Here is a 24,806-nt window from a genome sequence, read left to right as displayed (position 1 = left end):
TGATTTATTTATTAATATTGGTTTACTGTCTGCCTGTCACACGATTTTTTTCTCGGAAACAGTTATAACGATTGACGTCAACTTTGGTGGAAAGGTATATCATCCTACGTCGAATTTCAGGGGAGCACTCCCTCTACATGCAAGAGAGGATGTTATTTTTGTTTTCACCAAATATAGTTATGTGGGATATCAAATGAATGATCTCGATTATTAATTTCCGAGACCGTTTTTTATGGTTTTGACATTTATTGGTAAGCTGGGGCCGAAAGTGTTCATTTCTTTCACGGAACCATTTTCAGAAACTACTGGTGGCAATCGCTCCATATATATATAAGCATACCCGACATGAGTACGCATTATTTTCAAGTGAAATCCATTGTGTATTCAGAGGAAACCTACTTGAAGCTCCACGTACTTTTTAAGGTTTTGTTTATAAAACAAAAATTAAAATCGGTTCAATGTCTGTCTGTCTGTCCATCTGTCTGTGTTTTTTTTTTCGACGTTGGAAGGTGGAAAGGTTCAAAACCTACTGCTGGCTCCTGCCACGCAGTCATGTGAGACTTCTACTCACTAAAACCACTTCCTTCTCATTCCACTCTCCCCACGGAACTCCTATCAAGTATTGCGTCGCGGGGCTGGATCAGCTTTTAACTGCAGCTCATTATCGTTCTCTCCCTTCCTTGTTTTCGTCGTAGTTCTTCCCGCCTAAGCTGTTGGTGAATAGCTTGCAGTTCCCTCACAACCTGGTTCCAGGCATCCGTTGACTCCAGCATAAACTCCACTATGTTTTCGGGTGTAAAACGCCTGTCTGCGACCGCTTCCATTTTTGTTCGGTGCGCGGTGAACCTGGGGCAATCAAATATGACATGCTCCGCATTCTCAGCCACGTTACCACATCTTGGGCACCACGGTGATTTGTCGTGATCAAATCTATGTAAATAAACACTATAACCTTCGTGTCCACTTAAGAATAGTGCTAACTCGTAGCTTAATTCCCCATGGTTTCTTCAAACCATCTCCGAATATCCGGAATGATGCGGTATGTCCCACGACCAGTTTGGGACTCGTCTCATCGGTTTTGCTACCATTCGATAGATTCCCACCATGCCAGCTGCCGTCGAAATGCGCTCGACTCTCCAGCTGCATACGTTTTGTCGTAGAGTCGCCGACTTTCCTTCGCCAAGATGTCTATGGGAAGCATCCCTGCTAGTACATATGCTGCTTCTCCTGATGTTGTCCGATATGCACTGCATACCCGGAGTGCACTTAGCCGATACGCCATTCCCAATTTTCGACAGTTCACTTTGTTGTTCAGACCAGTTGCCCAAACTGGAGCTGCGTAGAGTAGTACGGAGCTGACTACCCTGGAGAACAGAAGACGTCGACTTTGTCTTGGCCCACCAATGTTCGGTAGTATCCTCGAAATCGTTGCAGCGATGGAAGGCGCTTTAGTTGTGGTGTACTCAATGTGTCTTTCGAAGTTGAGTCTTCTGTCAATAATTACTCCCAAGTATTTGAGCGATGGTTAGGAGTAAATTGTTTTTTCGCTAACTTTGTTTTTCACAGTTGTGTTCTTCCTTCTCTTGCTAATGAGAACTACTTCTGTTTTATGTTCGGCAAGTGGAAGGCCAGAATTTCTCAACCAGGAATTGATCTCCCATATCGCTTCATTTGCATAGATCTCGATCTCGTCTTGGTGCTTTGCAACCACTGTTATTCCGATATCATAGGCGAAGCCAATAGTTGTCACGTTGTTCGGTAGGCGTAGCATCAACACTCCATCGTACATAACTAACCACAGCAAGGAACCCAGGACAGAACCCTGTGGCACTCCGCAAGTTGTCGGGAATATTTTTAGCCCATCGCCCGAGTCGCAGTAAAGTCTTCTCCCAAGGAGAAACTAGACCACAATGCGTACAATGTACTTCGGGGCCTGTATCTTGTCGAGTGCCTCGATGATTTTTTTCCATTTTGCAATATTGAACGTATTTTTTACGTCGAGGGTTATTACTGCACAGCATTTTTCTTCTTCTATTGCAGCCTGAGCCAAACCAGTCAGCATGCTGATTACATCGACAATTGATTTCGCATTACGAAATCCGAATTGTTTGTCGGAAAACCCTCCTTCCTTTTCCGCAACAGCGAGCAGTCTGTTATATATTACTCTTTCAAATAGTTTGCCAATGGTATTGGCCAGGCATATCGGCCGATATGAGGAGGGGTCACCCAATGGTTTACCTGCCTTCGGAATGGGCATTAGCTTTTGTACCTTGCATTGCTCGGGGAATTCTCCTTCCCTAAGGCATGCCGTGAAAACTTGAGCAACCATACCTGGAAATTAGGATTTCGTCTTCGGAAAGTGCTACGTCGAGACGTAGGGGCATCGCATGCCCGCTGCAATTTTTCTACGACCTGTCAAACTTTGTTTTGCGCGCTTCCAGATAGTAATGTATCTTCCAAAAGTACCTCCTTGAACATTTCTGCGTCGAATTTCTTCGTTACCCAGCTCATCGTTATTTGTTTTAATGACTTCACATTATTCCTTAGCGAGGTTTGAAAGATGATAGCCTGATGATCGCTGTTTGTGTACTACTCGCTGACACGCCACTACAAGTCTTTGATTAGAGTATCACTGACGAAGGTGAGGTCTACCACCGATTGCAATTCTCCCCTCCGGAATGTGTTGGGTCCCCCAGAGTTGGCGAGTACCACGTTCAAGCGCGAGAATATTTCCAGCGATACTCGTCCTCTTGCGTTGGTTTCCCTGCTACCCCATTCTTCTGCCCATGCGCTGAAGTCGCCGGCTATTACTTTGGGATTGTAGCGACTTGCATTGAAGGATAGTTTCTCCAGCAATGACATGAATTCCTCTAATGTGAGGCTCGGTGCTGCGTAACAGCTATAGATGCATATCCCTCCAATCTTGGCACGGGTGAACCCGTCCTCTGGATGTTTTTTCGTATCTACTATAGCTTGGCTTCCGCAACTCCATATCGCCGCCTTACTGGTTTTGTCTGCTATCCATACTCCGCTATGCAGATTTTCGTATTGTTCAGATACAGTCGCAACGTCGACATTATTCTCGAATACGTTTTGGGAAAGTAGGTCTTGGGCCGCTCGACAGTGATTCAGATTGAGTTGCATAAAGTTCATTTGACCTTGTTTATGAACGCCCTTCTGAACACTGGGCATTTACTGCTTCCTGCAATGTGGGCGCTGTCACTACTTTTTTCTTCCACGCAGAATACGCACTTGGACATTTCGTTGCAGTCCTTTGCCAAATGGCCGTCTTCTTCACATTTGCGGCACAGATTTGATCTGTCTTGCGAGCTAGTGCAAGCTTGCGCTATATTACCAACCTGGCAGCACTTATAGCATTTATGCACTGGATTCTGTTCCCGTAACCGACAGACCGCCCATCCAATACGTACTTTGCCCACTGCAATCGAATTTTTCGCTGCTTCAATAGGAAGACTTATCGACGCTATCTGCGTGTCACCGTACGCTTTTCTAAGTCGTAGCACATTAGACCCGCTCACTGATTGTAAACCCAATTGCGTTTGCACGGCCTCTCAGGTCTCAGATTTTGTGGTGACTTCATCCAAATATTTGCATTCGATCACCACCGAATCCTTACTCATTTTGACCGCCGCAGCCTCACCTAGTGATACTTCAATTTTCTTCCGTAGGTCTTCGCCTCCGTCGTCACTAGTTTTAAGTTCGAACAACAGGTCGCCTTTCTGTGTTCGTCTTATCCGCGTGACATTTGTACTCAGATCCGTCAAGGAGGCATCTGCTTTAACCTTGCGTAAGATTTCCGCGTACGTCAACTCGCTGGTTTTTGTTATTATCAGCGCGTCCGGCCTGGCTCTTTTTTGCAGCTTCTTCTTAGGTCCTACCTTAGTCCAAGTGCCTTCGGCGCTGTTAGTGGCCTTTTCCGCGTGCCCAGATAATCTTTCGTCGTTCGTCGTAGGTTGCGCCGGTATCTGCTTTTCTTTTTTCTTCTTTGCTGTTCGTTGGGGAGATAGCACTTCTTCATTTGGGTCCGTCTGTCTGTCTGTCAGTCACAGGCACTTTTCTCAGAAACGACTTTACCGATTGACACGAAATTTGGTGAGAGGGTGGGATCTGTGGACCCTTCGAGACGTGCAGTGAGTGATATCCTCTTACGTTGGGATTTAGGTGGGGTCCTCCTACATGTAAATGGGGGGTGTACAATTTTTTTTTACCGTCATAGGCATTTTTCTCAGAAACGGCTGCACCGATTAGCACTAAATTTGGTGAGACGGTGGGAACTGTGGACCCCCAGACATGAAGTGAGTGGTATCCTTCTCTTTTGAGATTTAGTGGGGCTCCCCATACATGTAAAAGGGGTGTAACATTTTTTTTTACCGAATATAGTGATGTGGCGTATCAAACGAAAGGTCTTAATTAGTACTTTTCGAAGCTGGTCTTAGTTTTGAGATTTGTTAGAATGGCGGGGAGGGGTGGAAAGTGATGATTTCTTTAACGGACCTATTCTCAGAAACTACGCAACCGAAAAATCTGAAAAAAATTGTGCAGCTGCTTCTATACGGTTCCTAGGTCTCAAAATACTCTCCATATCGATATCTGTTCAAATTATGATAAGTTAATAATAGTATACTACCATATTTTTGTAAAAATTGAGTAAAACCCCCCTTAAGTTTATCCCAGAGTTATAGAAGTTGGTAGTAGTATAAAATATAATATGAAGCATATTATCTCCAGGTTTGATGAAAATCATACTATTAGTAACAAAGTTACAGTAGCTCAAAGTTGTCTTTACTGTGTAAATTTACAACCCGAAGTACTAAATCTGACATTCTAAATGCATATTCTTAACAGTACGTAGCCTGTGGGGGATGGGATAGTTCTACACTCAAATATACTCACACAAGAAGCAAACAAAACCTTTCATACCTGAAGCGCCTAGCTTCCGATTTCCCGACTTGTTATATTTCTTGCTGAGGAGATCATATCAGTGAGATTAAGAAGTTTCTGCCGTATTCGAATTCCATAAGTTCCGTGCTATTAGGTCCTGAAAGTTGTGGTCCCCATAGCTCCCTTTCGATTTTAACAATAAAGTTACTGAGAACTGCATTCATGTCATTTGAGAGTAACAAATGAAATATCGATGCGAAGTAGATACTAAACTTTAAACCCATTATCAAATTGCGGTCCATTCGAATTGTTACTTTGGATGATATGATGTCAATTTAGCTCCAATCACTTATTTCGCTTTCAAGGCGCTTGTTGGAATTGGTACCTACATGGGGTTCTGATCATTCAATGGACCGGATCTAAAAAGTACTTATTAGTAGTAGGAGGAACGTTAATGGGTCCTTTAATAATAGGGGCAAATTCGAATGAGGTGAAAGGTTATTAATGGATTTTTTTGAAAATGCTATACTCCAAAGCATTTACGCCTGACCAATGCATAGGATTTAATCTTGTAAGGATTATTCGGAAGACCATAAAGCTTGTACTACGCAATATCCTTATTATATGCATAATCGCTCCCAGTATAGAGAATAGAAGGAGAGTAGAATAATACAAATTACAATGGATAGAAAACTCTTTACCTGGATCATTGTACGTTTCCGGGTACATGCCTTACCTGATCCTCCTTCCGAGCCGTTCGCAGTGCTACTCTGCATTTCTGAGCCATGCTATGCTGCACAATATCGTGCAGATGAATGCATAACAATGGAAATCTAGGATTTTATGAGTTTCAGCGGAATAGAAAACCAGAGGAAGACCTCAGAGAAATGTTTGTTTTACATCACTGTTATTGGAACGTAGACTATTGAATTAATTCTGAATGCTGATTTACGGTTTCCACTGCGGAAAGATAAAGACACTTCCGGACAATATGGCAACTATCCATTTAGTAGATGAAAATATATCTTTGAAGAGAAAGCTAAAAGAGTATTTACGTAAAATACATCGACAGATAGTTGTCTGGTTGGAGTTAATGCAGTCTTTTAAAGGAATTATATGAAAACACTTTGCTAAGGCATATGTACATTGTTCAATAGTATTTCCGGCACATGCACGCCTTTTCACCTGCCACTAAAGTAAAATGTCAGTTTTCGAGATTTTCCGTTTTTGGATGATTCTTTGATAGGATTAGGTTTTTATCTGCGCATATCATCTTTTCTGAACGGAGCTGGTACCAGAAGCCACAGACTTTAGTAGGTGGATTTGAACTGAAAATTGTTGAAGAACGAAGCAATAATCCGCTGAAAAAAAAAAAAAAACTTCTTGTTCAATTCGCGTCAGGGCTTTCTTCTATCATAAATAGCAGTTCCCCTGCCACTAAAGAAAGAAGTAAGTAATTTTCTGACTTAACATAACAACTCTTCGTTGGACGTATGTATGTATATGCAACGAGATATTGTTCCCGGGACACATTCAGTAGTAGTGCTGTGCTCGTAATTAGCATATAACTACAATTATTGTTGAAGAGTTTGAAGGGAGATGTTGGTCCGCACATCTTCAGCACTGGCAACCGTTTCGTCCCTTCTTCTTTTTGCAGTGGAAAAACTTTGTGGCATACTTATTTCACTGACTTTTTCAGATTCAGCGCTGTGCTCGCTGTCGAGTTGAGCTCGCTTGTAAATTGAGAATGTTTTTTGAGAGGATGCTTTTACATCCTTGGACTTAAAGTACAGAATGATGCAAATTGATGCTAAATTATATGATAATATGATTTGCAAACGAAATAAGTTGGTTCCATTAGAGCTCATGCTACCTACTCGCATAAAACATTGGCGCGAAGCTGCTAGTTCATGAATTATAGAAGAAAATTTAATACTCAGACAATGAGTGCTTCCATCACAATAAAGTCTCTGAAATTGGAGCTTTAATAAATTTGTTGCAGAAAGTTTGAAAGAAAGAAAGTGACTGTACTAAGGGAACAATGGAAGCGAAGCTAATCACTTTGCTTTAGTTTAAGTACCCGAAAGAGGGTGCAATTATTCACACGTGAAAGATTTGTACGTTTGCGAATTTAAGGATAGTATAGAAAGTTGCCAGTCTAACGGAAAACAAATAATATCTTTACTAAATATCCAATTTATTTTACTCTATCCCTTCTTTTTAAGGCGTTAGAGCGCGATGTCCATCCTTGGACTCGCGTAGTTTTAATCTTCGCTCTTCTCGGTCGGGTGGCTGCGTTTCCAATGTCGAAGGCCGAGTAAGATTGAACTTATGTTGTCCAATGAGTTTTAACATCTGTATTCGGGTTTTGCTGGTGGTCGCTTGCCTTCCACCATGATTTTAGTAGTTACCTGGGAACTCCTTAGCCATCCATATGCTCTGCATGGCTTGCCCAGTTGAGTTATCCAATGTTAATATGGATGACGGTTTCTGATTCGTCGTATAATAAGAGTAACTAGTTGTTCATTCGCCATGCGCCATCCACCTTCACTGGATCTAAGATTCTGCTGGACATAACAAAAGACCGACCGAATTAGCTTGTTAGTTGGTTTTGTATCTTCTAGATTAACTCATTGTGGTTGAGATGCATCTAATCAGTTTCGCTGGGATTTCGAATTTAGATAATATTTAGTACAGTACCGAGCAGTTGATATTGTCGTATGCATGCTTGAAGTGGACGAAGTTTTTATGGACACGAATTATTTGTTCCCAGTATTATCAAGCATCTACTTTACAGCCAATATCTGATCAATCGTTGATTTTTGTCCTGAAATCCTCCCTGGTATTCGCCAATACTTTTTTAGAAGGGTTCGAGATTTCTTTCAATTATTTTTGACAGCACCTTGTAATGTGTATACAACAATGAAATACTATAAAATTATAAAAATTTCGCATGACTTTTTGTCCCAATCTTCCGGCATAGCTCCCTCGGACCGAACAGTCCTAGTCAGTATCCCCATACTTCTTGTTTGCAGATATTCCATCTATGTACACCGGATATTTTGTTGTTTCTTACCATTTTCGGTGCCTCCTATGTAGAATAGCTGCGCTTATGACCTTTGCTTTTTCGTAACGGGTAGCTGTCCAGAATATTAGGCCCATCGAATTTGTATCTACTCTATGTCTCCAATAGGATTCCCCGCTATGTCCTCTATCAATCTCTTTGTCAATGTGGTAGCGGATCTTAAATTATGCCTTCTGAATTTATCGTTCAATTTGCAAATTTATTTATTCTTTCTGTAGACTTGGTTAGTGGTAGTTGTAATTCTCATTAGCGCTCTTCTCTTACGCTGAATATCGGGCTGACTTTGGGCTAGCTTTAAGCTGGCCTTAGGCTGGCTTCGGGCTTGCTTTTAGACTGGTTTCCAATGCAATGTGTATTGCGTTGGTGTACCTAATATTCCCTAGTTCAAGCGGCCGAGGCCATTATCGACTGCTAATGCCGATTGTCGGTTGCAATCTGTTCTCTCGATAAACATTAATGACGCCAAGTAGAGATTACATCTAAGTGAAATAATGCTGGTTCGGAAAAATCATGATACTCTGTTTTTTTGCATTTGAATATATTGTACTATCTATTATCTTATATCCTTAGGGGATGGTTTGTTCTTTTTTCTCATACATAAAGATTCATTCATTTTTCAGTGATACTCATTTGACGCTGTCGTATACTCAACGCTTTGAATGTAATAAATGCAGGCCAAAATTATTCTGGTAATAAGTTAATATTTAATGTTGATGATATATATGTATATATATGTATGGTTAAGGTCATGAAAACTGATATTGGTGATATTACTTTGTAATTTCATCTTTTCCAAAATAAGATATGATATCACATTACCTATAAAGGTAACGTTTTGTGCACCTGTACTTAGTATAGATATGATGCTCGCTGTCGTAATTTCCCCTGCAGTATGAATATATGTCAGGGATATTAGGTTTAGCCCTCTTTTTATTGCGGACGTGATCAATCTACTTGACCATCCTCCTATTTGGTGCAACCCACATTCTCTTGACGATCCTGCGAAAATGGAAACAATGTGATCACTATGTTTCTGCTGTAAGTGATTTTCTTTTCATTTTTAAGGTTTTGTGTAAACACAAAACCTTATTAAAATCGGTTTACTGTCTGTCTGTCTGTCTGTCTGTCCGTCTGTCTGTCTGTCTGTCTGCCTGTCCGTCACACGCGTTTTTCTCGGAGACGGTTATAGCGATTGACACCAAATTTGGTACAAAGGTGGGAACTGTGAACGCTCACGCATACAGTGAATTACATCCTTCCACGTCGAATTTAAGGGGGGGAGGTCCCCATACATGCAAAGGGGGGATGTAACATTTTTTTTCATCAAATATAGTCATGTGGGGTATCAAATTAAAGGTCTCGATTAGTACTTTTCAAAGCCGATCTTAGTTTTGACATTTGTTGGATAAGTGGGGAGCGCGGGGGGTTGAAAGTGATCACTTCTTTAAGGGGGCCATTCTCAGAAACTACCAAACCGAAAAATCTGAAAAAAAAAATCAGGAGGCTGCCACTATATGGTACCTGGGCTCCGAAATACCTTCCATGCCGATATCTGTTTAAATAAAGTTAATAATAGTATATTACTACATTTTTTTGTAATTGGTTGGAAACCCCCCTTAAGTTCATCCTAGTACCATGAAATTTCGCAGTGATATAGGCTATAATTAGGAGCATAATCTTGCCAAGTTTGGTGGAAATCGCACTATTACTAACAAAGTTATAATACCCCAAATTTGTTGCTTCTTTGAAAATTGAAGACTATGAATGTCAATATCACCCGCAAGTGGATACTCTCACATAATATATGGATATATTACGTGCTACGTACACAAGAAATACACAAAACCTTTCGTACCTGAAGCGTCCAGCTTCCGGTTTCCCGACTTGTTTAAAATAGTATGCGTTCGGGAGTCAAATACCTCACTACCTAGGTTCCAAACTCGTAATCTTTTTCCTTTGCTGTAGTCGTCATTGTATTTACGAGCAGATTCGAGGCTCAACTTCTATCCTAATTCTGTCTTTATGTTTTATGCACTTCGGTTGAGGTTGCTAACTACCCTAAATGTTTGCGGAGGTTTTTTTGTTGCAAGTGCATGTTGGCAGGTGAATTTTTTTCATAGAACGCTGTGATTTTTGTGACCGTCTTAGAAATCTTTGATCCATCTAATCGAATCGATATTGACTCTTTCAAAGTGATCCTCACCGACTGTAACGTTTATGTCATCGTTTGCCCCAAACCTCAATTTTAAGAAGGTTTTATGTAAAAATAAAACTGAGCTGTCGAACTTTCGTTTTTCAATCTGTTTACACTCGGTGTTTGACAGCTCCTCCAGAGCCGCCTCTTGGCTGATGAAACGTGTTCCCCATAGTGGTTTTCTGATTCGATTGAACAGAAAGAAATTGCATGGAGCGATTGAATGGCTTTTGGGTAGCTTTCGTTAAGTATTCAGCAAAAATTTGGGAGATGATGATGACACTGTGCGACATTATGTTATCACGGTGTAAAATTCGTAAGTGGTTTGCTCACAAATTCTTTCGTTTTTGACAAATTGCTTCATTCAAATATCTCCTAACGTCCAAATAGTACTTCTTGCTCACTATCTGACAGCAGAAAAATGATACCCAACTACGTTGTAATCGATGAAAACTGAGAGCTATTTTCAAATGAAAGCTACGTTTTCTTTGGGTCGGAAATCTAAATTTTACACAAAATGTGTTGAGTTGATCCAAAATATTGAAGCCACTATCCCCCTGAAGATTAATTCGAGATTACTGACCAGCATTAGCTTCTCTTTGGATTTGTCGTAATTTTTTGGTGTTCATGGTGTACAACTGACTAACAACCGTTTCTTAATAATTCATTTTTAAAAGTTCTAAAAAATTTGAAAATACACTGATGGATTCACGGTCAGCACGATGCTGAAGGAAATATCAGTAGCAAAGGGCAACAGAAAAGACAGAATGTAAAGGGCCCCACTATGGTGATTCCAGGACCCATTTTGTAATAATCGAATATGAAAAAGATGCACTTTTGTTAGAACAGCTCTTTCAATGGATCAGTTTATCAGACGATTTCAAATATCTTCCCTGATACAATGATTAAAACGAATTATTACTTGATTATTCCCTAGGTATTTATTACATGTTCTCAATTTTTGACAATCTAGCATACCCAAACTGCAATTGCAGACTTATAAGATCATTACGTAAGGGCATGAATCCCTGATCTGTTGTTCAGTGCAAAATTTTCTTTGATTTTTTGATAGATGACGAGAATTAAATTACATAGTTCGTTGATAGTTTAACTAGAAGAACCCTTTAAAATTACCCTTCAATATTTTCCGAATACCTCATTGTTCAGAGGCAGTTTTGAGATCCTTGTAAAGATTCTATCTGATTACGCTGTTCGATAAGGTTGGGCCATAATCACATCTTCGTCGACTTTCTAGATTTTAGTGACACAAACTTTGGTATTTGGGAAGAGAGCAATACCTTTACTATTCTTGATATTCTAAGTGGTGTCTTGTATGAGCGCAGTGGCTGAGCTGGTAAAGCAGTATCCTTTCGATATCTTTACCCTTGACTAGAATCCGGCATGGCCACAGGTACTTGTGTCCGTCTTTATACTGTCTCGTTGCTGAAGCCAAAGCAGAGTCTCATTGAAAATAGAAACTATGTGGATGTCCTATACCCACAAAGGACATATGATGACCTACCTTTAGGAAGTCATTAGTTGCTGTAAAGTAGTCCCATGTCACTGCTTCACGTTAAATTGTCACTTTATTTTACTCTTTTTGAACAACTTTTTTTATTATTTTTTGTACCCTTTTGCTTTCTCAGAATTGATAATATGCCATCAAATCTTATGGATTGAAAAATATAAGTTCCTTTTTCTCCTCCTAGGAGAAATATCATACTATTACATTATATCAGTCGCTATCATTCGTGACTGCTGCGGGTTGGATCTGAGGATCTCAGCCAGCTGGACTCTGTTCCCCTTGCTTTTACGAAAGCTTGTTTTTAGGAGTTTGTGGAATCAACAACCCGCACTGTGGTGCGCTGTGACGCCAACTGGGCTCCTTGAAGCTGCCATTGATATCTTATACCTTAATTATATGATAGTACCCTCGCAAGAATATTTGGGTAATTTTTTCGTTTTTGTCAATATGCTCCGATCAATTTGTTTACTGCGCTTGATGAGCTAAAGCGTTTTTTTATATGATGCAAAGGATGTTCGACTGCTAACAATTACTCGAAGCACAATATGACTGGGGTTCGCAGGTCCAGATGGATTTCACCAATGACTTGTGCAATAGTACCTTCTTGTTTAGAGGTAAACAATATCATCATCATCATCATCAACGGCGCAACAACCGGCATCCGGTCTAGGCCTGCCTTAATAAGGAACTCCAGACATCCCGGTTTTGCGCCGTGGTCCACAAATTCGATATTCCTAAAAGCTGTCTGGCGTCCTGGCCTAAGCCATCGCTCCATCTTAGGCAGGGTCTGCCTCGTCTTCTTTTTCTACCATAGATATTGCCTTTATAGACTTTCCGGGCTGGGTCATCCTCATCCATACGGATTAAGTGACCCGCCCACCGTAACCTATTGAGCCAGATTTTATCCACAACCGGACGGTCAGGGTATCGCTCATGGATTTCGTCATTGTGTAGGCTACGGAATCGTCCATCCTCATATAGGGGGCCAAAAATTCTTCAGAGGATTCTTCTCTCGAACGCGGCCAAGAGTTCGCAATTTTTCTTCCTAAGAACCCAAGTTTCTGAGGAATACACGAGGACTAGCAAGATCATAGTCTTGTACACTAAGAGCTTTGACCCTATGGTAAGACGTTTCGAGCGGAACAGTTTTTGTAAGCTGAAATAGGCTCTGTTGGCTGACAACAACCGTGCGCGGATTTCATCAGATAAACAATAATTTCAGATAATTACCAGTACGTATAATATATTATATACTTTTAGTTTTACTTATGTAACGTAACAGTTTTAGCTTCCGTCTACATGAACTCTTTGTGTTATTAGCCATTGCTAAAGTTTTCCCGGATGAAATTTCAAAGACCTGGAGGTGTCAATGAGCATAGATATGAAAAAATTTTTGTCCACTGGCAAATCGGAACCATAAGTATGTCAGACACAGCAATGGTCCTAGCACATATTGGACAATTGTTTTGATAAGAAAAATTTTAAGATGAGACTATTGTAATTTCTACAGTACCCCTTCCTGCCATAGCCTGTCAAAAGTCACAGCAACATTTCTATTCGATAAAAACTTGCCTTTTCTATCTATCTATCTATCACTGACATTCTGGAAGTAACCAGTATGCATCGTCCCGATGAAGATCTTAATCAACTGCTTGGGGGTTGGAAGAGGGAGTTCTTTGATTACTTTGCTTGTAATTTTGGCGTGACCACATGCTTGTTTGGGATCAAGTTGTCTAGAAATTCGAGCAACGTTTTTAGCTTTGACGCGAAGATTCGTTTTATCGCATGAGGGTGGGAATTTTGTCAGTTGAGCTTTGTTCTTCACTGGAATAGGTATAAAAATATTGTCTAAGTACGTCTGGAATGCAACACAATTTTCACCGTCGCTGTGGACGTTGGAGTTGTCTCGATCTTCAAAGATTTCCACAGACTTTTCCAAAGGGGTAATTTATCTTTCACAGCTTATCAGAACTTTTTGTCGTCCCTGATATTTCTGCTTTTAACTATGAGGAACCAAAAATGCTGCTCCCTAGATAACGATGTTCAAATATCAGTATAATAATAAGAGGCCGCATAATTCACCACCACAATCGAATAGATTGGACTTTTTCCACCGGTCAATACGATGGTTTCCCAAATGAAATGAATGTTAAATGAAATGTAATGAACTTAATTGTGGGTGACAATAGATTGTTAACAGAGTAAGCTCATCGGACAGCTCTCTGCTGTTGTTTTCAACAAAACCTTAAAAACTTTTGACAAACCTACAATCAACGAAAGCTGAAATCCTGACAGTTTTGATACAGAGAGGGCCATTTTGTTTCAGAGATTCTTACTTGGTTAGTTTTTATTGAAGTAGTTAACGGAAGTTCAATGCGGTGACGATGCTCCAAGGCTTTGTTTCGAATCAAATTTTCGTTAATAGATTTGACAAGGTAACCATAACTGCATTGTGTTTCTATTATTTCATTCAGTTCCACCCCAAGTTCGATAGCTGTTATGACCACAAATAATCCAGCGCTAGACTTCAAACCACTTTGCTGTAGGCCCGTATTTTTTTGTTATGAACGTGTTCTATGGTAATAGGAACTATTAGTTATCATCTGCAAGGAGCTGCGAAATAAGTTAAATTAGCTCATTGATATATATTATAAGCGCAATTTTAGAGGTGCCTTCAAATCGTTTATAGAGTGTCCAGTCTGTTTGCTGGGTTTGTTGTGTAATTTGAAATGGTTTCAAATTTGGAAAGGTGATTTATTTATTTTTCTGACACGTAACTGGATTTGTAGCTTCTGTTGATTATGGACTATGCTTACATTTCGTAGCTGTCATATACTTATACATGTCAGTCTGAATTTTATCATTGAAAACTTTTTTTTATCGTTTCTGTTTGATTGTATTCACGTATCGGCTCATACATATTTTGTGACTGAGTTTTATCCAAACCAGAGGCATATGAATGTTGCAAAACAATCAAGAATGTTGGCCATGCCTTTAATGATATAGTTCATCCTAGTCGTCTGGTGACAGCTTCAACTGACGGAGCATTGTTAGAGTACAGCGTATTGTAGCGTATTGGTCATGATAGCCTGATAGACCTCTTTTCTGAACTTCACATATTTGGTCGATTGTAGTTGATGTTTGAATATGAGATGCATATCAACAATACTTGTTCCTGAAGAACTGAATTTTTCATAAGGACGGCTTGCAAATTCCTACTCCTTTATGCAACGCATCAAAATGGTCGACTTGACTCTGGGTGACTTTTTCTCAAAACTCACTTTCGTGCTACCCGCTTTGATCTATTCATCAGTCAGATGGTATAGTTCGAAGCGAAAGAACGACCTGAAACCAAAGAATTCAAATCTAGAAATGCTTGTAATTAGGTGAATCGATCATTTAACATTTGTGAAAGGAAATCAAATTCGATGTCCAGCACATAATTTGTTACCTTGTTGAAATTTCTGTGATAATATGATGACAAATGTAATTTACCTATTAAAAGCACACTTATTAACTTTCTAGCCAGCATTTCCATTGCACCAGAGATATCGAAAAACCTAATTAATGCCGTCATTTCCACTCAAAACTCCCCACATTATAACTATTTTCATGGTGTGCACTAGCCGTTAAAGTGGAAAGAGCAACGAAAAATCCCAAAACGAGGATTATTTTAATTGTGCCCCCGAAGACCCGTTACATCAATGTTGATGCAAATACCAATTACCGCAAATGATGTCAATTCCAATGAGTATATCAAGTGGGAAATTCAATATTTGGTATGTCATAGATATTGGAAAATCCAAATTATTGTTACCAGCGGTCATGATGGGTTTTACTGACCTTTCAGCGAGAATAAACCGCGAAGTGTTGTTGCGGTTTGTTTCCCATCATCCTGCCTCATTTACTCCATAAAGGAGGGGGGAGTTAAGCAGTGAATTTTCCATAATGTCATTTATATGTAGTTCGTGGGACCCCGGAAGTCCGGTTGAAAGTTAGAAACGCGTAGGATTGTAGGTGGAAGGGTTAAATGCAATTAAGTGCAATATCAAATGGTCTATTGATCTATGCAACAAAGTTGCTAGAGGTATTGATAAATGCGTTTGTAAATGTGTCAATAAGGAAAGTCGAGTTGTGTTAATGGAGTTTGACGGATTTTAAAGGATTATTTTGAAAGGAGTTTCAATTGAACCTCTTAATAGGAAGCCTCTAGTTTTCCCCAATATACGAGGCACACGATGGGGCAATCACTCTTAATATACTGAAGATATGTAGATTGTCTCCTACTTTGAAATGAGTTATTCGTTTCGAACAACTAATATAGAAATTGCCAGCGAAAAATTGAGTTCACCGCATAGAAGTGGAAATTGGCCGGTAGCAGCTACTCCAATCGCCCCTTCTATAAAATATATTCCCTTCACTATTTCCATAATCATCAGCATACTACGGTCTAACTATTATGCAAAAATATGTACTTTTACAAAGTAAACCAAGAAATAATTTTGGAATATCAGTAAGCGTTACTATCTATTATCAAAACTTTAAACGCATTTTACTTGAAACTACAGTTTCGGGGACGCATTCACAGAAAACTACTTAATTGATTTAGTTGAAATTTGAGTCCCCTAAGCCTTCAGAACGCGATCTGTCACTACGACCGGCGAACGGTGACCTCTCCACCGCAGCTTCCGCATTGCTATTAAAATGTTGATTATCTTGTATCTAATCGAGCGACATCATATTTGCGACACCCTCTCAATGTTCTGCAGGAGCAAGTGGGATTGGGGACCTTGGTTTTGTTGGTGTTTACCTTCAATCCGGAACTCTTTGCCCATTTCTCATAATTGAGTGCCATCTATAAATTAATGGGCGAGCAAACATGTCATCAGCTTAGTCGAGATGTTCGAAGGAAGATTACAATGTCCATAAAAGACATCATGGAATCGAGGAAAGTATCGATGACAAAATGAAACTCTGGTGGACTATACTTTGGATTTCTTATTCTTCAGAAATTTTACCTTCATACACCAAGTGATATTTTGCGCCGTCTATCCCTCCACCACTATCAACCAAGCCAACGTAGAGAATTTCACCGATAACGAGAATAAAATATATCCTGATTACTCCGCTTTGGACCTCCAATTCTATGGTGCAGCATGTGACAGCTTACACTAGTATATGCCGCTCTAATATTAGTTTCTTCAGAATCCTGATTCACAGAACGGTTTAGACACCCTGTCTGTTGACATTGCCAAAATCTTTCTCGAAATCAATGGGGGCAAAATCCGCATAGTGCTCCAAACAGCTCTTGGGGCATTTTTGATCCACTTCGGGATGATTTTAACAATTATCTTTGCGACGGAAGGAAGAATGTAAATGGACCTGTCATTGCGCCCAACAAGTACCCTCCTTTAGAATTTCAGCATTAGCTCCCTTTGTCTTCTCATTGGGATAGATTTCACATTCCCACTAATTACAAATAAGTAGAAAAATTACACCCGAAGAATGCCAAAGTCAGCAGATTTACTTTTCTTAAGTGCCTTAATGGCGGAGAAAATTTCACTCTGGTTAGGAGAAGCAATCATATCCGAATGTTACGATAGTTTATATTTCACCCACCGGTTTGATTCGATGTCATGCAGCTGAGAATCATGGTCCATCAATTTCTCAAGTCGCTCGCACGACCATAAAAAGGCAAGATTATTCAGGAAGATCGTTGCATATGCGTTATTTTCTACTTTTACCATCAACGCAATATTGTAAAAATAGTTATCGTTCCGTAGCTTAAGTACTGAGGAAGAGAGTAAGTAGCTTTCGAAATACGTATTTACTAACTATTAAAATATATTGTAGTAGGAGCAAGCTACCTAGTTTTATTTTTATTTAGCAATATTGTAAGTTCCTTTTCCTCTTAGTGCACTATTGTACTTCTCCCAATTTTTCACAGTAAAAGGGCTCCAATGCGTCGCGCTTGACCTCGATCGAAACCATCGACAGGGCTCTTAGTTCATCGATCCGCCGCCTCTTATTGAAGAGCGAGGCTCTTTTCCTCTGCAAACAGGCACAATAGCCACAGTCAAGCGAAGGTGAGCGACAGTATCAGTACAAGTTTTCATTCGAAAGGCATTCAAATCTGCTGCTGATCGTGATGTGGTCGATCCTAAAAACCTAAAACCTAAAAATGTCTCACCATTGTTGTTACGGTTATCACGTCTATCCCCCCATAATAGTTGCTCGACCTAGATGTTGTTGCCTTTCGGAATCTCGCAGGTAAAATCTTCTCAGGGATCGTCTCCTAATTCATAAGGGTGCGCCTGTTACCACTAAATTGCCAGAGTATGAAAGTAGAGCGCCACCACACGTTTGATGAAAAGCAAGGGATATTTTGAGTGAAATCTTACTCCCCAGATCAATGGTTATTGGAATTCCACATTTATAGTATTCAAAATAATTCTAACGACAATAATGGAAGAGTAGTATTCCTTCCTCAGAATGTACTGATACGCATGTAGTTACATCTCCTTACGAGTACATATATACAAAGAACAGATTCTAGATGGATAAATTGACCAGCATTTGCTATAATAGCTTCACATTTTAAGTGCGTCTACTCCATGTACATCCTCCCTTTCGATGCAGCACTTGGGTCTGAAGTTTTACAGCTGCACATACGTCGTCGAGTCGTTATTTTTTAAGATGTCATATAAACAGAAAACCTTATTAAAATCGATTTGAATCGAATTGTCTGTCTGTCACACCCGGTTTCGTCGAAAAGAGCTAAACCAATTATTAAGAAATTTAGTAAGAAAGGTGGTCTCAGAATCCCTTTACATATAGCCTGTGGCGCCATTTTGCGTTGAGTTTGAGGAGGAGCTCCCCATAGATGTAAAGGGGGGTGTATATTTTTTTCACCAAATATGGTCACGTGGAGTATTAAATGAAAGGGCTCAATTAGGACTTTTTGAAAGTAATTCTCATATTGGGTGAAACATAAAGAAGTCAGCGCTCAAAATGTGTACACCAAAATGTGAAGCTTTCACAATCTATCCAGTCGAAAAATTTGAAAAAAATCACAGTGATGCATCTGTACGAAGTCTAGGCTTCAAAATACATCCGGTTCAGATATATGCACAAATAAAGTTAATAATAATATATTTCCATATTTTAGAAATTTACCCGCAATCCCAGAAGTACAAACTTTGGCGTTGGTATAAGGGACCACAATTTGGTCAAGTTTGAAGAAAATTGAATTTTATTAACAAAGCTATGGAGGGTGAAACTTTGAATTTTTTGCGAATTTCTTGCATTCTACAACGTGTACGATTGATTTATTTGTACATTAAAAGTGTCACGACACTGGCGTAAGGCAACATCATTGTATCCATTGCAACACACGTGAATATTCTGACATTATATATGCATATACATTACGTGCTGGGTACAAATGGGACAAATATTCAATCAAATGTTTTTATATAAGAAATACGCAAAACCTTTCATACCTGAAACATCTAGATTCTGATTTCCCGACTTGTTACTGATTTTTCGCAATTTTTTACTACGTATGGACATCAAATTTACTTTGTTGCTAGCTTTAGCGGCACAATTATTCAGATACGTGGTTTTTCGTACATAACGCAAGAAGATCCAAACCCTTGGCAGAACCTGAGCCTAGCTAACGAACTCATACTAGAAGCGACTTTAGCGAAGCTGCATTTAGGTGCTAGCAGAACTGCACAGTCAAATTTCTCGATTTGTTCAGTTTTTGGGGGTATTCTGACCTCTTAGTTGACAGCGGTTAATCGGGGTGGTAATTTTGAACATCTCCGAATGTCAAGCTCTATAAAATTTTCTTGTTTTATTACTCGTTAAATTGTTAACAATACTTTTCAATTGGCCGTCATGATATTTCCATACCTAAGATTTCTCTAATTATCCCTTTTCAATTTGGTGTTTCCTTGTTACTGTCATCTGTACGTCTGATTCTTTTTGTTACTACTTCTAACGAAATGTAAACATACCGACGTTTGAGCTGCACGATCTTAATTGCTGCTTTCACGGCAAATCAAAGGTGATTGCTTGCCCTTAAGAATCAGTTTATTATGGTATTGGCAACCTTATTTCCTAGATTCAGCCCATTTTGAAATTCTGTATGTTTGCTGAGATTAGAGTTTCTCCTTGGAAACACTAGTTCAGGATAGTTAATCTATGTATGATAGCAATGTCATTCTATCAAACCACTATGGATCTGTCACCATAGTATTAAGGCATTCCTTTTAGTATCTACAGCGAAAATATTATTTTATGATATTATACTTTAATGATGATATGTGTCGATAACAATCTTCAATGACTAACTAGGATTTGGTCGTAACCAAGTTTAGTCTCAACACCATAATTTCGTGACTAGACTGAAAAGTAGTATCTAACAGCATCATTTAGAGATACAAGATGAAACATGCATTCCACACAATCGCACATAATTTGTTTTTGGAACTGCTAAAAGTAACATTTAAATCGCTTTTCGCCTTATATAGCACCTGAAGCCAAATCAGAAAGGCAAAGTCGACCTCGACAACGACGCCCTATCACTCGCGAAGTTGTCCTGAAAATAAACCGCCGTCATCCGCGGCAACGAGACATAAGTTGGCCACCGTCAGATGACCAATATCGTTCCCGAAGCAGTTCTGAGGAAGTCCATTTCAATGAGGATATACGGAAACGGCACGAAATTTTTCATTTAAAAGAAATGTTTGATCAGGGACCAATAGCTGCCAACATGTCGAATGATAGAAATAATTCTTGGTCGTCATCCGTGGAAAAAGATGTGTATAGGCAGTCCCCAAACAGCAATCGGGATCGTGGGAAGGATGCTACCCAAAGTGCTAAACGGCAGAGCCTACATTGGTATCGTCAGGCGGAATGGCCCCCACAGCCACAGTATAACGATACAGAAAACGATAGAAAAATAGCCAAAAAGACATTTTATCTGCCTGAAAATGAATTGCATATTGGAATTGTAGAAACCGCTCGGAGTTATTGGCAAAATATTTCAGCGCGAAGTAGCAGCACACCTGCACGGCGGCCTTCCTCCCAAAACCATTATGGCAGTGAGGGCATGAAGCGTTGGCGAAGCCACGATATGATAGCATCCGACCATCACAGGACAGGAGCAAGTTCAAGTAATAGTCAATCGGGAGCCCTGCAAGGAGAAGAGCCGTGCAAGGAAGATAATTTGCCACTAGAACGCTATAAAAGCAACAGCTATAACGAATTGCCGCCATTAAAGCCACGCCGAGACAATCATAAAGATTTGCATCACACAAAGAGAAAATTAAATTTGAATAATTCAACGCAGACAGTAACGAATAAGAGAAGGGAGGGACGTTGGAAATCCGATGAAAACTTAAATATAATCGCGTTGGATCAACTTAACTCGCAGGGATTGAATTGCGCCCTCCAACGAAAAAATGGACATGAAACGCTAAGGACATCTACCGGGTCGGCTGAAAATATACTCGAAATTACTCGATCTGAAGAAGAGAACTTGTTGCAGGCAACAGATACTGGAGGTAAAAGTTACAAGGATGAGGTTAAATTATGTGGCTCCGTCGGAGATTTGCAGTCTAATCGCGTGAATGCTCATGTCAATAGTCCCCAGCCACATATTACCCACTGCGATAACGAAACGAGGTTACGTGATGATTCACTTGGAAATGATGCAATAAAAATGGAAGCCCAAATTTCGACTTGTGTACCTGAGCAGAATTTTTCGCCTTTGTATGACAAGTATCCGGCTGTGACTTCATTCAGGGAGGAAGACTCGCATCAAAAATATGGGCATTCTAAGGACACTAATCGTGAAACCCAAAATGTCCGACGTGATGAAAATTTACGAGACCAAATGCTACGATTTACGCATAGTTCCGAAAGACAAGAGCGACAGGAGAGTGTAGCTAGAATATGTAACGAAGAACAATATGAAACGAGTAACGAGCAGAAAACTTCTTGCAAGGATTATAGTAAATCATTCATTATTGGGGCCAGTACGAACCAAATGAAGAAAGGAACTGAAGGGGGTGAACTGCATGACAAGGATTATGTGCCATATGAAGGAGCTCAAACATGCCAACGAGCATTCAAAGAAAAAAAAAATGCCGAATCTTTACTTCTTCAACGAAGCTTTGTCGAGGAGGCGATAATACAGGACTTGCGTCGAATAAGTGAGTACATGGATAGTGTTGAACAAGAGGCGCTCAGTGCTAGTCAGCACATGAATCCAATCATTGACTCACCGCTACAAGCAAACCTCAAGCAAATAGTTATGCAGAAGGGTCTTTTTCGACATGCAGATTCCGTTGATCTGAATAAACCTAAAATTCTTCCATTAAGATCCCCTCAGTTATGCATACCATCAATATCGGCAGTTGTACAACTGGAAAACTTACCAGTAGTTGAAAAAGCACTAATTGACCTCCTCGCTTTGTCCACAGCCCTTAAAGCTCTCGAGAGTTCTAATACGTCAACAGATGACAATTGTTTTGAACCAGATGTAGAGGCAACCGACACCACAACGGAGAGTACAGCCAGTAGAACTGCAAGTGACAGTCCAGCAGATAAAATTATTCAGAGTAAAAATATCTTGAGTGGTTATCTTATTACCAAACAAGATCAAGAGAAACTATTTAAAACAGTGCACTTCGATGAAGCCAATATATCGGCGGGCTGGAGTGTCAAGAAACAAATAAGTGAATCCTCCGGTAAAAGAATCCCATCGCCACCAGAGTCACAATTTGGCTATCTTGAAAACAATGATAATGCTGGCCTCAGTGGCACTGTTGGCGATGCAAGCGATGACAATAAAAGAGCTCTTGCGTCCCCTGAGCATTTGGTATTCGATAAAGGCCATCAATATGAACAACAATGGCTGTCAAGTGAGAATAAAATAATCAATTCAAGAAACGTTGACAATGTAAACCCCGGAAAAAGTGAAGACAAAATATCTGATAAATTAATTAAAAACCAAACTATTCTAGTGAGAAGTAATTCTATGGGCCAGATGGTCTCTCCAAGTTCATTAGCAGCCTCTCAAAATATTTTCATGAGGCAGATATCATGTCCAGATAATGAGATCACTACCTATTCAAAGTCGAACGAAGAGTCAAGAGATAATTGGTTAGAGTACTGCATGCATCTAACACCATGGCGACATCCCCATGGTAAATATGTAGACCAGATGGAGCAAATTGAAATTGAGGAAGCAGGGAATGTAGAAATCGTCCCTCCGAGTAGTCAGTCAACATCTATTTGGACAGCTAATCGCCACGCTGCAGACCAGGAAAACGTCCAGTCGCATGACAGCGAATTCGGTCAGCACCGCAGCCGATGCCGAACTAGGACACACCGAGACTCAGATAATCGAATCCGTAGCTCCTCACAGCCATGTCCCCAAACCGATGCCCGTCTGTCACCACTCAGCCGGCAGCATTCCTACGACAGCAGCGAAAGTCGGTTTTTCGCTTCACCGAGGCTGTATATGAGCGGTCACTTCTGTCCCGGAGAAGGTATGCACGCCTTTGTCCTCTTTCACATTTCATTCTCAGATGGAGCACGTGCCCTTGAAAATCCTTGTGTTGCTCGTACGTTATATATGAAGCTTTTGTGATGTTTCCTTGTCCGAGAGAGTTTTTGGTCTACTGTGGAGTACTATGCTATCCTTGTCAGTGGTATTTTGTCGGATTTATATTTTCATTGTAGAGTGGCGTCCAGTTTCTGGTCCAGTCGACAGAGTCGAATCTTCCTAGTGTAATAATGGTGTTATGTTTGGTTATTGTCCTGGCGCGTTCTTTGGCGTTGTTTACTATTGTCCCATGGATGTCAGTATAAGGGTCCTGGACTTCTATTGTTCAGTTGACCATGCACAGGCTGTTATAATTACAGTAGATAGCAGAAATGTTGGTAAATGATGACCTAGCACAGCTCAATTCACTTAAATATAGGAAATTAGAGGACTTATACTATAATGTTAAAGTTTAGAGCTTAAAAAGTGAAGAGCTCTAAAGCAAAACTGGCTTCGCGTCAATGTATATTTGGAGGGAGGTGAGCACTGTCGACTATTTGATTATCTTGGCATATATACGGTACGTTTTCAATTTACCAAGATGACAATGAGAAAAGGTAAGAATTTCCATTTTGTGCGTTTTAACCTCAACTTTCTTAATCAGGTTCAATTTTAATCAAGTGTCACCAATTATTGATGTTGTTGATGGATGGATGGATCCAAAATTAAAATTGGAAATTTCTCTACTACTTTAAACAGATTTTTGTTATAATTAGTTATAATATAAGTTAGTCTTTGTCGCCCATTAGTACATGACGGCTTCACCCTCCTTTTATGGAGTGGTTTTTTGAGTGTAGGAAAATTAAACAAAAAACCTCTATTCATCAACCATTGTTGTTTCTTGCCATGGAGTTTCACCCAGGATTTAAACATTTCAACCCCTCACGTGTCATTTAACAAAATTATACGTATTATATTATACTCCTTCTCAATCCACAAATAAACACTCGAGCCGTACACGGATTCGATTTCCTACCCGGGTTTCTGGATTTCTGAACGGGGTTTAAGATTTCTGATCATCGATTAATTAATTAAGTTAAGAATAGTATATTATTATGTTTTTGTGGAAATTGACTAGAAAGATGGGGTAGCTAGTGAACTTTTCCATGTAAATTTACTGCAACGCAAAATACTAAATATCAAAATAACACTAAAGGGGCACTAAAGGCCACGCAGAAATTGAATAACTCTGTCAACTATACTTATGTTACATAAGAAACAAGCCAAACCTTTTATACCTGAAGCCTCCAGCTTCCGGTTTTCGACTTTGAAACTTTTGGATTAACTTGCGCAACAGCGAACTTTTAGCGTAGGCTGGTAGCTGAAGATGTATTTCCATATCGGGTTTAAGAGCATAAGGGCTACCCCCTTGCACATAGTTAATCAAAATGCCTACAATATTCTTGAAAGTCTCCGTGCTGTTCGACATTATAAACTTGGCAGTATGTTTGTTTGGTCTGAAGAGGTTGTTGCGTTTAGC

At 39.9% G+C, this 24,806-nt stretch overlaps 1 protein-coding gene across 1 annotated transcript in view; it reads left to right on the top strand.

Annotated features, from left to right (window-relative positions):
- The window catches only part of LOC119648493, a 72,151-nt gene that overhangs the window by 15,875 nt on the left and 31,470 nt on the right, over positions 1–24,806 (top strand). The window contains exon 3 of the mRNA XM_038050259.1: positions 20,244–23,270. Within this exon, the coding sequence (XP_037906187.1) occupies positions 20,244–23,270 (3,027 nt within the window). The remainder of the gene's footprint in view (positions 1–20,243; positions 23,271–24,806) is intronic.

This window comes from Hermetia illucens, chromosome 2, assembly GCF_905115235.1.
Source record: "Hermetia illucens chromosome 2, iHerIll2.2.curated.20191125, whole genome shotgun sequence".
Taxonomy (NCBI): domain Eukaryota; kingdom Metazoa; phylum Arthropoda; class Insecta; order Diptera; family Stratiomyidae; genus Hermetia; species Hermetia illucens.
The sequence above is the reverse complement of the archived record's forward strand: the minus strand, read 5'-3'. Positions and strand labels throughout refer to the sequence as shown.